We start from the raw sequence: 14,480 nt of genomic DNA, 5'->3' as shown, positions 1-14,480 counted from the left end.
GGGAAGGCGATCAACTCAAGGGAAGGGAAGGGACAGCGGGTGAGGTATGACGGGCTCTTCCTTCTCACAAAGCCCTAGGTTTGATGATGCCCATTTGGCAGAGAAGAAAACTGACCAGAGGAGACGGCAGAGCAGGAGGAGGAGCATGGGCTCCTCCGGGGCATCATGGACAAGAAAACCTCCTGTCCAGAAAGAACATTCTGCCTTCAACCGGGGGCCGTCTCCACCTGTTGTCTCCCCGCTCTGCCTCTTGTGCCAAGAAACCTTTGCAAAAAAGCAAAGTGTCACTTCCGTTGAAGGAGAGCCTTGCACGGGTCGCCAAAACCCAGAAGGCAAAGGTGAGGGGGAGCTCCAGCTGCAGACACCGGGAGCAGAAAAAGCAGCCACGGTGCTGAGCGCCCACCGTGATCATGGTGCCCGCCAAACCCCGGCGAACCCCCCCAGCGCCGAGGCTGGCTGGAGGCCTCAGGGGTCCCTCAACCGTTCCGAGCACCTGGTCTGGAACACAGCACACAGAGGAGCCCCATGCTCGAAAGCAAGGCCACCCGGCTTCCTGCCGCTGCCTCCAGGAGGGACGCCCGTGAGTGGGAGCACCATCCCAGTGCACCCAGAGCCCACCCCCCACCGGTGTGAGGTCTCCTGGGGATCACAACAGGATAGAAGCAGGCCTCCACCAGTAACAGAAGGGCCCTGGGCTGAAGGCCGGTCCCGATTTTCTCGTCTCGCTCCCTGCACCTCGGCCGAGCTGCGGCCACACGGAATCACCCGGAGGGTTCAGCGTCCCGGCGTCCTGCCCTGTCCCCAGCAATTGGCTCGGGGTACCCCTGAGCATCGGGTTTGCGAGCCCCCAGGTGGCCTTCCCGGGGAGCCGGCACCGGGACCCTCGGAGTGCAGAGGGGCTGCAGGAACGCCTTTAGCCGTGAGGTTCACGCCTTCTCCCCCTGCTCCCAGGAGCCCAGGCCCACCCGGCACCCCACAGGCCATGGCAAACCCTCTCTCCGTTCAGCTGCAGCTCAAGGCCGGTGCCAGACAAATTCCCGCTCTCTCAGGCTCGAACCCCAGGCACCGCCACCAGGTGACCCTTCCAAGAAGGGGTGTGGAGAGGGCTGAACGAGGCAGCTGCAGATGCCAGAGAGGCCACACCCTTGTGGGGGAGGGCAGGTGCTTCTGAAGTTTAGGGGATGGTGGGCAGAGCACAGGTGCTTTGCTCCTCGTGACCTCCCACACCATGGCATATGATCTAGCCCCGCCTCTTGGAGCCGGGCTGTGGAAAGCCACCACCTCACCGTGGGCAAACACCAAGGAAACGACCAGCTAGACGAAGTTGCCGGGTGCCGGCCACCCACTGTCTGGACACTGCCTGCCTCCTAGCCTCTCCCCTTCCTCCTAGCCTCTCCTCTTCCTTGTTCTTCCCAAGCCCCATGCCCCACTGGCCTGAGTCTATTCTGGGGAAAGGATCCAGAGCTCATTCTCTCTAGAGTGTAAATGAATGCTGCGTGTGCTTAGGGTAGGGCTCAAGAGATCCAGGGCAAAGAGGCTGCGGAGGTTAAGTGGAGGCTCTGGTGACCTGTAGGCTCACGACTGTGATTTTAAAGACAAAGGAAGTGCTGTTAAGGAACGGGACGGATCTTCCTACGGATCCCACCTTGCAGAAGCCTGGAGGTTTGGGAGGGACCCAAGCCCGAATGCTGAAGGCCGGTGCTGGGGCACTGCAGGCGGCGGCACATTCCTAAAACTCCCGAAGGGACTGCCCTGACTCGTTTCCTAGCTCGGAGGGAGACCCACAGCCCTCACGCCTCTCCCCGCTGGGCTGCCCCGTGAAGACAGCGCTCCGCTTCCTTCCCGAGGATCATCTACACCCTGCGTGAGCCTCCTCGGAGGCCCAACTGGGAGTGGGCATGGAAGCACCACCTCGGGGACGGTCTGACCCCAGCAAGAGTGGACGCTTGCGACAGATGAGCAGTATCTGCCCCGGGCAGGAAAGGCAGCGCGGGACCGCGGGCCACACGCTCGTCCCGGACCCCTGCCCGGGAATGTGCAAAACCAATCAATAAACACGGGTTGGGTTCTCCTCTAGGTAAGGGGCCCCAGGGGCTGGGGAGTCACACATTTGCGAACCAGCCCTCACTCCGCGATGCAGACGGCAGGATCCGGCAGAGTGAGTTAGACAGACGGCGAGTCACCGGAGAAGCGGACTGTGGGGAGAAACACTGGTCAACTACACAGAGGCAAGTGCCGGGCTACACACGTGCAGGCAGGGCCTGGCTTTACACCGATGGCTGCAAGCTGGACTCATCACCCACCTCTGTGCCACGCAGCAAGCAAGTCTAATCAGCCTCGAGATGGGAGGGCAGCGACAATTTTATTTAGGGCCACAAGCAAGTAATAAAATTAGGCAAAATGTGCCGCTCCACGTGTAAGTCCCCACCCTTGGCGGCGTAATGAAAGGCTTGGCAACTGCAAACATCTCATAATGGTCATCGTTAGGAAAATCGAGGGGCTGGTGGCGAACGGCTGCTGACTCTTAAACCTGGACATTGAAACCGTTCCGTGATGGACCCCCAGTCAACGGGGTTTGTTGTTGCTGTTGTTGTTTTTAACGATTTTCTTTATTTATTTGACAGAGATCACAAGCAGGCAGAGAGGCAGGCGGGGGGGTGGGGGCGGGGGAGCAGGCTCCCCGCCAAGCAGACAGCCCAATGCGGGGCTCGATCCCAGGACCCTAGGATCATGACCTGAGCCGAAGGCAGAGGCTTAACCACTGAGCCACCCAGGCGCCCCTGTTGTCGCTGTTTTAGAAGGCAACATTCTCTGCATCTGTGCCTTTTCGACCAGAAACTCTGCTCCAAGACGCCAACGGGGACGTCCCTACGTGCCAGCCTGCTCAGGAACCAGGATCCCGAAACACGGGCAAGATGCACCGGAGACAGGAGCGTATTTAGCCGTGAGCTATCGTAACGATCGCCAGCAGCAAACGAAGTGGTGTTTAGAGGGCCTGTTGGTGTTACTTAATCGGTTACATTCACCAACGTAATCGACACTCTCTCCATCATCTCAATATACCCACCTCTCTCTCCCATACCATAAACAGATTAGAAAAAATTGTTTCCTGCTATGGCCGTGACCCCATGGGCTGCCAAGCTCAGCCTGGTATGAATCACTCGGGGCTCACCGCGACGGTGTTCTCCAATGACTGAATGATAACGGGGCGCCACAGACACCAATAAATGAATCATGCCTTCCGCAAGACCAAACCTTTGGCTTTTACAGACACCAATTACAAAGTAGAGAGAAAAGAACAAAGAAATTACTCAGGGTGTTTGCGCAAAGTTGATTCATAGGTTTACAGAATTATTACCGACTAAATTGTTTTTAGGAAGGCAATTAGAGCTATGACCAGCTCCAGCCCAGCACCAGCCTATCGACGTGGGAATTTGCAAAATGGGGTGGGGCGGCCACCAAAGTCTTACAGGGCTCCGGGGACCTCACTTTCTACTGTCTCCTGGCGGGTTCCTTAAGACGTTTGTGAAATCCTTAAAACATGCAGCCACAGAAGCGATGCAGAAGAAGGAGGCACATATACGCACATCGTTTCAGAAAAAATCTTGGTATTCACTTTTATTTTTCCTTCTTGAAGTGTAGCATTCATAGGAGAACACAGAGCTGTGACCAGGGTTTTGAAACACATCATCTACAATAACCAAATGCTCCCACAATTTCTCCACGCACAGCAACGGCAGGTAGTTCACATCAAAGCTGTTACCTGCTATAAAACTTAGGGTGATGAAGAAAGAGCGTTCACGGTGGTCACATGCAAATTCTGAGCTTCTCTAACGAAGTGTGACCTCTGAGATGAATCACCCCCACAGGCCTCGGGTTGAACCTTGCTGGCCAGGCTTCCTGGACAAGCTTCTACAAAGGGGGAAGCTTCCCCATCAGGGATATCAGATCCTTGTGGGCAGACAGAGAGAATAAAACTGAGCTTACACCAGGCTTGGGCTCTCAGGCAGCAGCCCCTCTTACCAGCAGCTGACTGGACCATCACTGGTAAAGCCAGCAAGTGCCCCGGGCAAAGCCAGCCCCTGGCAGTGACCAGGTAACGAGGGCCACTGGGATAGAACACCTCTTTTGGGAAAGGGCAGTCTGCTTTCTCCCCAAATTTCCTGGAAATCTGATTCAGCTCCCCGATTCTCTTTCTGGAACCCTGGGCAAAGGCAGGGGAAGGCTCAGGGCTCAGTCCTGGGCAGACCTGGTGGGAGGCAGGTCCCCACAGTGACCTCCAGTCAAGGGACCTTAAAAAAGCCACCCCAGCTCGGTGGGTGGAACGCAAGCGTTTTAAAACATTCTACATATTTTACATCATAAAGTATCTATGTATCTTTCAAATATCCAAAAATACACGGCTTCATATTTTACTTTTTCAAGACTTTACTTATTTATTTGAGAGAAAGAGAGAACACACGGAGGGTGGGGGGAGAAGCACGTTCCTGCAAGCAGGGAGCCTTGATGCGGGACTCGATCCCAGAACCCTGAGATCATGACCTGAGCCGAAGGCAGACATATAACCCAGTAAGCCACCCAGGCGCCCTGGTTTTGTATTTTAAAGCACGTATTTCCGTATTCCTAACCACTGACATCAAAAAAATCCACGGCCGGATTTGTCACTTTAACCATCCCCCAAAGCCAGGGATGGAAACATCATCTCCTGGAGAACTAAGGACCAACAGAGACTCTCCCGGCCTGAAGCCTCCGTGACTGGGATGGAGGGCTCCCCGTCGGTCTCGGGGGCAGGTGAGGAACACCGTCAATCCGCTCATCCGCCAACCGCTTCACTGTGTACTAAGCATCTACTCTGGGCCAAGAGCACACAAAAGCTGTACCAGCCCTCTCCAGGACTCGGCACGGCTGCCCCCGTCCCCATCACGACCGAAGCCCCCCCGCGGGGGACAGAAGATACGGGACAACTTCTCCAAACTTAAAGGCAAGGTGGGGTCTTGAACCTGTGCGACTGTTGGGAGGTGTAGGTTGCGTCTGTCCAGCCGGGGGGCCCTGCACTGCATACGGTCTTGGAGAACTGGAACGGGCAGGTGCTTCTAGGGGACGGAGCAGCCTTCAGAGCGCAGAGAGCCAGCGCCTAGAAGCCAGAAGCAAGCTTCATCCAGCATCCAGATCCCAGAGCCACTGGGGACTTTACGCTTGCTACCAAATAATTAAAACTCTTCAGCTAGTAGAGCTATTTCCCAAACCCGCTGAAACGATACTCATTGATTTTAGTTACAGTACGTCTGAAGGGAAAGAAACTCAGCCTCCACGTTCCCCGAGGCTCGGGACGCGCTCGCTAGGCACTGAGGGTGCTGACTCGAAGCTAAGTGACCCGCCCCCTTCTTCCCGCCCCCGAACCCACTGGAAAACACACAGGTATCAGAATCTGCCGGAACAACAGAAGATCCCATTACCCGATACCTCCCCGGTGAGTCACGGAAGCCACCCCAGCTCCTGTCGACACGTGGCCTCTCACCGTTGCCTCGGAGTGAACGCCAGCTCCACTCGGGGGTGACACCGGGTGGGGAAAGAGCCCCCAAAACACTCCAGGCCTGAAGCAGGTGTGTGCAAAAAAGAAGGGCCCTACAAATTCTCCCTGTGGGGTTGGGACCGGGCGGTGGCTATCCCTTCTTGTCATTTCCATACTCTAAGCATTAGGGGAATTGGAAGGGAGACCTTGACCTCCCAGGACAAGTCGGCTGAAGCAGGAGAGGCATGTCTGGCCTTGGACGTTTCCAGAGCGATGGTCCCTTGCAAATATGAGTTTATGCCAGGGGTGCCTTTCACTGTCCAGGCCTCGGTCCGGCCCACCTACGAGGCGGCTGCTGGTCTTCCCTTCATTTTATGGGGGTGCGGCTGGAGGCTCGGGAGGGGGCAGCCCATGTCCTGAAAAGATGGTTTTCAGAGTCTGTATCTTGACTGCGTCTTGTCCCATCTGGACTCTTCTTCCAGCCTGCCCACGCGCCCTGCCCAGGCCCCCTTCCTTCCTGCCTCATCCACGTGCGGGGTCTCTAAGGGCTCGGGGGACACACTGGGCAAAACGGGCACGGTACCTAACGCTTCCGTGTCTGGTGACCAGAAGCGACACAAGCGACAGTGAATTACATAATACCCAACACAACCTGACAGGTGTGACAGGAGAGACCCCCCTCCCCCACCCCCCCCGGCAGTGCTCCTGGAGCCCAAACAGGATGACGGGCCTGGGAGCCTAGCCGAGGGAGGCTTTGAAAGTGGCCTCATTTCCATTCCCCCCGCCGCCCCCTCCCCGGAATAAACTTTTTGTGTCTGGTCCCTAGAAGGGTGGCTTCCCGAGGGCAGGGTTCTGTCTGTGGGGTCCTGGCATTCTGCCGCACAGCCCGACTGAGTGGCTGGGCGCCCCCTTCTTGACCCAGACGGCCAGGGGGACATCAGTGTTAAGGCGGACAGATCTGGTCCCTCCGGGAAGAGCCATGGGCCGTTCAGCAATCTCCGACCCCAGCATCTGAAGGTGGGGGTACTGGGGCTGCAGAGAGAGATGCCAGCTCCTCGCACGGCCTGTAAGGGGGACACCCGTCTGGGGGACACCACGCGAATAGAAGACAGCCCTTGTGCTGCCAGAGCGGAGAGGCCCCAGCTGCGAGATCCATGAGCATTCTTCCCTTGCAAACGGCGCAACGTGGGCTTGCAGTCCTGGGGCGAAAACTAAATGACCATGGCCATGTTGAGTCTTGTAAGGATAAGGCTGGGACGCGGGGACTCGATGTGGTGTCGTGGGGAAGGGATCTTGGGAGCACAAGTGTGGGGCCAGGGAGCTTGGGTTCCTGGCTGTGCCACCTGGGGCAGGTTTCTTACCCCCTTTGGACCCTCCCCCTCCCCCAAATCTGCAAATCAGTGATAGCAACAGCTCTCTCACAGAGCTGTTTTGGAGACTGAGAAAAATGCGTCACTATACCCCTGGCACATAATAAGTTCTCCATATCCAACTAAGAAAGGGAGTGGCAGCAAAAATCCATCAGTCACCCTGGAAACAGAAGAGAAAAGCCATGCTGGGGCTCTGGGAAGGCCTGGGGATACCCCAACGCTTTCCAGGCCCATCCCGGGGCACTGAAGCCCCCGCTCTTGTCCGAAAACCGTTCTGGGACTTTTCCTCCCAGCTCGGTGACAGAGGCTTGCACCAGCACCCGACAAGGCCCCGACGGAGACCCAGAGGCGTCACAGTTTGGCTCTGTTGTGTCACTCGAAGGGAAAGTGAGGTTGACTGTCAATGCTCCAAGTTGTCATGACTACAGGAAGGGGTGCAGCCCACCTCGGGGAGGGGGTTAGGCCAGCCCATGAAGAAGAAGGTGCTCGGAGAAGCCAAGCGGAAGACACGCACCCCCCCCCCAACCCCACTCGCCGGGAAAACAAAGATCACTGTCTCACTCTGATGGTTCACAGCCTGTAGAGACTCACTTGTTAAAAACGGAAATTAATTTTCAAAAAATGGGAGCCTCAGACCGTCCCTCGTTTCTGGGCTTTGTGCTCTGCGTCTCCCTCGGCAGGGGACCTAGTGGGGTGTCTGGATGTCAGGGTGCTACTGCCTTTGTGCCTGCCAGGCCCACCCAGCCCCCTGGACTCCGCAGCTGGCAGTGGACCGCGGGAACCCAAGGGGGTCCCTCCGGCCAGCTCTGAGGTGGGCCTGGCAGGGACAAGGGAAGGAAAATATTCAAGTCCCCCTACCTTCAAGGTCACGGTTCCCACACATGCCTGTTTATTCCAACATCCCCTCTACTGCCAGCACCCCAGCCCCGGGACGGGGAAACCTTTCTCTGGTGCAGGTCTCCTCATCTGGCGGTGACCGCCAGGGGACAGGACAAAGCGGACGGTTGAGACTGGTCCTCTCCCCGCTGTCACCACGAAGCCCCATGATCACAGAGCTGTGGAGACACCAGGCCACACTCCACGAGAATAACCTTGGCCGAGGCACAGCCCCCCACCCCCCAGCACCCAGGAACGGCTACTACCGCACTTTCCACTCCGACCCCAAGACAGCCAGGATGTTCTGGAGCCAGGCTGAGCCCCCATCTCCCCGCCTCCCATCACACGCTTGACCTACTGCAACCCTCGGAGAGATCACGTCTGGGGACAGGTGTCACGGGGCCCTTGAAGCAAAAGGAGAAAAGGATTGCCAGTCCTTGAATGCCAAGAGTTTTTTATCAACATCCAGACATCCGGGTCCCTGAAGTGGACAGGTCTGGCCACACAGGGCCCGCGTGGCGGCCACCCCCTCAGGCAGGACTCACAGCCCCGGATCTCCGCAGCCCACCCACCCTGAGGCACACCTCCCCGGACGCAGCACAGTGTCATCCTCCTGGCTCTCTGGCACACAGAGTGGGGCGGGCAGGCAAGCACACAGGGCCTAACAGTGCGTCGGCACGCGCATGTGTGCACGCACACACACGTGCATGCACGTGGGCACATGACACCTTTTAAGGAGCACAAAGCAAGGCCCTGGGCTTTGACCGCCTCCTCAGCACGTGCACCACACAAGCGCCCCGGCTGGCGGGAGCTCGGCCTCCCAACTTCCACTTGTTAAGAGTTTCTTCTCTGCGGGCAGGACCCCAGACCGTGACTTTGTCTCTGGGAGGTAAGAGCCCAAAGAGGAAAAGCCACGCGGCCCCTCCAGTTTGGGCCCTATCCCTCATAAGCTCCTCTCTGACACGGTTTTACATGTTAACCACTGCGCAAACCAGAAGGCTGACGTGTCCCGGGGCCCGGATGCGGTGCGAGCAGGTACCGGCGCACCTGAGCAGGCAGGTCTGGGGCTGCTACGGGACACGTGCACCTTGCTGTCCTGTCAAAGTGAGGGCCACCCTGACCCTTCCCAACAGCCTCCACTCCGGGGCAGCTGTGCACACCACTCCGTCTCCCTCCTCCTTCCAAGGGAGAGTGAGTGCATCAATTTGCACAACGTAAAGGGCAGGTTGTACGTGCCCACGCAGGAGCAATTACTTACTCTCTGCCTTGACAAGCACTAAGCTTGGCCCTGACTCTGGGCCACGCTGGGTGGTGTGGCTGGCTTACCCAGACCTCCTGGGGAGCTGTGGCCAACTGTCTGACCTGAGATCCAGTCCAGGATTTGCACCTCAACCTAAAACCCAGACAGTCAGAAAACATGTGGGTTAAAAGTCCCCGCTCCAAGGGCCCACAGGGGAAAATAGCTCAAGCTAGACGGCCCTAGTTTCAACCAAATCCTGAAATACAAGCTTGCACAGTGCCTGAGTCTCTCCTCCTTGCAAATCCAAGATGAAAACCGGGAAGCTCCTCAAGACGGAGCCCCCGGAGCCCCCACCCTTCCTGCGCGGCACACAGCAGGCGCTCAAGAAAGGCCAAGAGAGTGAATGACAGGCAGGCACCAACTCTGAGCACAACCACGGGACTTCGCTGGGGCTGATCTCTGAAGGAGACTGACTGCCCAACTCCCTTCCGCCCTCAGGCCCCCGGAGAAGTAGCCGATTACAACAGCAGTTCTCAGCTAGGCCAAGGACATCAGGCGAGGTCCGGAGGCATTTTGGGGTGTTACAACTTGGCAGGGGAGCAGAAGCCTACTCCGATGGGCACCTAGTAGGCAGAGGCCAGGGATGCTCCTAAGTGTCCAGCAACCCCCACAGCCTCCCCCTCCCTCCCCACAAGGACGTCCTTGTCCCTTGGGTGAAATGCCCGGATTTGAGCCATGGGGCACCGGGTGTCCCGGGAGTTTATGCAAGCTCAGTCTGTAGTGTTTAGGAGTATCTGTCTGGGATTGGGTGGCGAAGAGGAATCAGAGGCTCAGTGACATCAGTGATGGTAAGAAACAGAACAGCCACCAGAGATATTGGCCACGGGGGGCCAGGGTGGGGCCACGCAGGGTGCTGCCCAGGGTCCTCCAAATATGCAGCCTGACAGCAGAATGGCCCAAGTCGGTCTGTCCAGGCAGAGGCGACATCCACCTGCCTGCCGCCCAAAAGCCTCAAGCTGAAGCTGGAGGAGAAGGGCAGGGGCTAATTCCTAAGACAGACAAACCTCTAAAGAGGTCAACAAGAATGCCAAGAAACACGCAGGCCAGCAGGAACCCTGTTCTGAAAATCTGGCCAACTCCCTACTGTCAGCCTGGTGAGCTGTCCCTGGGGCTGGCTGTCTTTCACCCCAGGACCCCAGGCTTGTTTAAAGAACAGCTTATTTTTCTGTGGGGGGATCCTGGGAACAGTGAACCCCCATCAGAGAGCGTCCCCCAACCCTTGACTCTCAGAGAAAACAGGTGCCCCCAGAGGGTGCGGAGGGTGCAGGGAGTATCTTGAACCTTGGAGAAAGCCTGCTTCCCACACTTCCAAGTGCGACGGTAGGGGATGCTGCTGATTTCCAGCCCTCGGGTCCAAGATGGACCTACTGTGGGGCCCAAGTTCCAGATTAAAGAGACAGAGTGTGCGCTTCCTGTGAAATAACTCTGGGTCTGGGTCCAGTGTGTGCCGGGGACCGAGGGCAAAGCTTTCCATTACCACCTTCCTTCAGGTATAAAGCCCGAGCTGGCCAAGGCTCCACCCAGCTCCGAGATCTGGGGCACCTGAACGCCACACTAGGGACCCAGTGCTGCTGGGGGGAGGGGAGGAGAACCACTTCTGGTCCTGGAGCCTCCAGCCAGACTTTGGAGGGCAGAGGCCTCATCTTGAAAGCTGGTAGAATTTTCGATTTCAACCGTCAGGGTCTCATCCTTCAGATGAGGAAACTGAGACAACTTAAGGAACCTACTACCAAGGGCCACTGGGAGACGACCCTGCAGCCCAGCTCCAAATCCATCGTTGACGTTCCGCGTGCAGACAACCCCCAGTGTGCATCACGTGAAATGTGGCCTCCCTTCCGCACTTCAAATCTTCCTCCCCATCTTTTTGTGCAAAGAAACTCCAGGCTTTCAGGCTTCCTCACCAGAGCCTTTCGGGGAATCTGATGAGCACTTGCAACAAACTGTTACATTATACCTGCATTTTAAAGATCATTTCCCTTCCTGCCCTGGGCTTTCTTCCAGTAAGCAGGGGGCCGTGTGTAAAAAATACACTGTGCATGGTGAGTCACGTACCACGCCGGGGCCGGCTGGAGCAGGCCAGGGTTTCAGGTGCTAACCTCGGGGGTCCTGCTCAGACGCACTACCGGGGGAAGCACACAGGTTGAAGGCAACGGGTCTACCACCACCATGGTGTCAGCCAGAACGTCATCAGGGCTGAAGGGACAGGAATAAGAACGATTTTTTTTTTTTTTTAACATCCTGAACACAAAGGAAGGACAAGAGCAAAATGCCCATGCCCAGTCCTCACAACGGTAAGTTCGACACAACAGCGTGGAACCCTGGAGTGGGGGGTTCCCCTAAGGCAGCTTTACAGAAGGGGGGAAACGAGGCACCGAGGGTCCTTCACCAGCAATCCACTCGGCACTGATGAGGCCCTCTCCAAACATGTGCGAACATATTTTAATAATATCCTCGTGCATTTCATTAGCCTCCTGAGTTCACAAAGGGCCTTTGGGAAGCAATCTGGTTTAATGCAACTCAGTTCCGCAAACGGTGACTCTGGGCAGGTTCTCCTGGCACCTCGCGCTGGCCTGGCATGGGGCGGTCTGGGGGTGGGGTTTGGGGGGGGACCGGGCTTTCAATTCCGGGACTGGAGGGAGGGGGGGCACTCATGGATGGAAGGACCCACCACCAAAGCAGGCCAGCCTGCCCCAGCAGGACCAGTCATGGGTTATTTTTACCTCTTGTGCCTCACTGTACAAGCTCAGGGGCCACAAACTGTGGCAGCCGCCTGCGGAAACTGGCTTATGAGTCACCCAGTGACTGCCCTGCTCCGTGGTGGCCGCCTCTGACTCCTGGTCCCAGCTAGAAGAAGGCTGGCCCTTGCAAGAAGGGCTGTGTGCTCCCGTGCCTCAGGTGCTTAGAGGCGAGGGTAGGGAAACTGAAGCCCCGAGAGGCAAGAGGTCCCCAAAAGGATGGGCTGGGGGAAGGGATACAGGCCAGAAGGCCGTCTCCACAACCCAACCTCCACCTGAGTGGGCAATGCATGGCGGAAGTCGAGGCTGGTTTGTCTCAAGTTCTGGATGTATAGGGCGACTTGGTGCAAGCTTCCAACACCCCCTCCCCACCCTCGATCTACCTCCTCCTTTCAGGGCAAGGCAGTCCCAAACACAGACAGCCCCAAACTTTGACTCATTTGTAACCAAGGTCCCAGCCAGGCTGAGCCAAGCTGTCCAGACAGAGGCTATTTATAGGTGCGTCGGGGACACAGACACTCACACAATGAGACACACACTCGGGATCCACCTTCGGCCAGACCCACCAGCGCTGAGCCCTGAATGCAGACACCGGACACCAATGGTCCCCAGACCTCCGGAGCAATGCACACAGTCGAAAGAGGCACCAGACACGGACACGGGCAAGACGCAGGAAGACTACATACTCCCGGGACAGGCTGCGACCCAGACACACAGACACAGAGAGACACGGAGACGCGCCAGACCCAGACAGAGACACACAGACACGCACACTCCACAGACGCAAGGAGACCCGCTCACACAGACCGAGACAGAAGCGCCACGCACACTCCAGACACACACCCCGGGCCCCAGACACCCCGCAGGCCAGACAGTGTCTCACACGCCCGCCACCCCCCTTCCCCCAGCCGAAGTTGATAAAGAGCCGGCCTAATTGCTCCATCGAGACTGCCCCTTAGGGAAATAAAATGGAAACTTCACGGTTTCGACCGCCCCAGCCCTCCCGCGCCGGGCGCCCCGCCGCCCTCCGCGCTGCTCGGCCCCGGGTCCGAGTCCCAGCGGGCGGGGCGCGGGCAGCGGGGGCCGTGCCAGGCTCGCCGCGCCGCGGGACAAAGCCGGGCCGGCCGCCAGCTGCCGCGAGAGGAGGGCGCGCCCGGGGCGCAGGGCGCACGGCCCGAGGGGGCGCGCACGGCCCGAGCCCCCGCCCGCAGCTGCGCGGGGACGCGGGGTCCGAGCCCGACGGGGCCTCAGGGGAGGGGGGCGCGGGGGTCACTCACTGATCTCCATGCTCTGGAACAAAGAGCGTTTGCAGTTGCACGTGCAGGAGACATTGGGCTGCCCGGCGGCGAGGGCGGCGGTGCTGTTGACCCCCATCAAGCGGTGCATGGACGGCGCGGCGGCTCGGCGCGGGGCGCAGGGGGCACGGGGGCGGCCGGGGGGGGTTCCGGCCGGCGCCCGGCGCTGGGGCCCCGCATGCAGGAGGCGCGCGGCGGGGAAGGCGCACCCCGGCTTGCCGGGCTCGGGGCGCCAAGTTCCCGGGGCGCTGCGGGACTCAGTGCGCGGGGCCGCGCTCCCCTGCGCCCCCCGGCCGCCCCTCGGCAGCCCCGGGGGCGTCGGCAGTGCCCGCGGGTGGCGTCCGGGAAATGGGCTGGCAGCCGGGGCGCGCGCTGCCGCCGGGGCTGAGCCTCTGCTGCTGGCTTCCCGCAGCCGAGCGCCTCCGCCGCCGCCGCCTCCTCCTCATTCAAGTCCAAGGAGATCGGGTTTCGCTCCGAGACCGCGGTCGGAGGCAGGCAGACGGTCTGACGTCAGCGCTAGACGGGGCTGCCGGTTCCCACCGCGCGGGGGCCGGGGAGGGGGCGCGCGCTGCGCCAATCCCCGCCGAGGTTCCCCCGCACCCCCTTCCCGGGCCGCGGGGCGGGGTGACAGGGAAGAAGGCGGGCTCTTAAAGGGCCAGAGCGAGGCGGCCCGCGTAGACCCGGGACCAGCGGGGCGGAGGAAGGGTGCAGCGTCCCCGCCCCTACTGGGGACAGTCTGGAACCCCTGACCAGAACACGCGGGTCGGGGGAAGCGGGCCTCGTTCCCACCTTCACCTCCGCGGGTTGCGGGTGCGTCGCGGGATCCCGGAATCCTTGACCCCGGTTTAGGGGAAGCCTGTCCCTTCCCAAAGAAGAGGGAATTGGAGAAGACGAGGGAAGTCCTCCCGATCACCCAACACCTGATTTCGCAGGAAACTCTCCGCCCCCAGGTCTACAGTCCCACGAAGCTTCTAGAGCCCCGCGCCCCCTTCGCCCTTTAACCCGACCCCAAGGAGGTCGACTGGGTCAGACTGGAATTCGGGTAGACACGCCCCGGACCGCTCGGAGAAACGCCCGGGAGCCCTTGTCATGTAAATACGTGTCGGGAACTTGTGTAACGTCGCAGCCGGCGGGGCCCGGGGCGAATCCACTCCCATTGTCTGCTGCCGGAGGGGCCACCGGATGGGGGGGCGCGCCTCCGGAGTTCAAAAGAGGGGGGAGGAAGTGCGGGGGTGTACTTTTATTTCATTAAGTTTTAATTACACAAGTGCTATAAGAACACATTCTCCTGGTTTAAAAAGAAATGGAAATATTACGTCAGAGGATCTCTCCCTGGCACACCTCCAAACTCTCAGCGATTTGGTGTGTCCCCTCCTAGACCCTTAACTAAAA

General features: G+C 59.0%; 1 protein-coding gene across 3 annotated transcripts in view; it reads right to left on the bottom strand.

Moving 5' to 3' along the window:
• Positions 1–13,997, bottom strand: part of PMEPA1 (prostate transmembrane protein, androgen induced 1) — a 54,693-nt gene extending 40,696 nt beyond the window's left edge. For 2 of the 3 annotated variants that reach the window (XM_080814262.1, XM_080814263.1), the window contains exon 1: positions 13,071–13,800. In XM_080814262.1, coding sequence (XP_080670388.1) covers positions 13,071–13,179 — 109 coding nt within the window. In that variant the 5' untranslated portion in view covers positions 13,180–13,800. Of the gene's footprint in view, positions 1–13,070; positions 13,801–13,877 lie in introns of those variants that run through there. The other variant, XM_080814264.1, reaches the window with a different exon arrangement.
• Positions 13,998–14,480: the final 483 nt, after the last annotated feature.

Source organism: Martes martes (assembly GCF_963455335.1).
Source record: "Martes martes genome assembly, chromosome: 9".
Taxonomy (NCBI): Eukaryota; Metazoa; Chordata; class Mammalia; order Carnivora; family Mustelidae; genus Martes; species Martes martes.
Note: the sequence above shows the minus strand (reverse complement) of the source record. Positions and strands in the feature narration are given on the sequence as shown.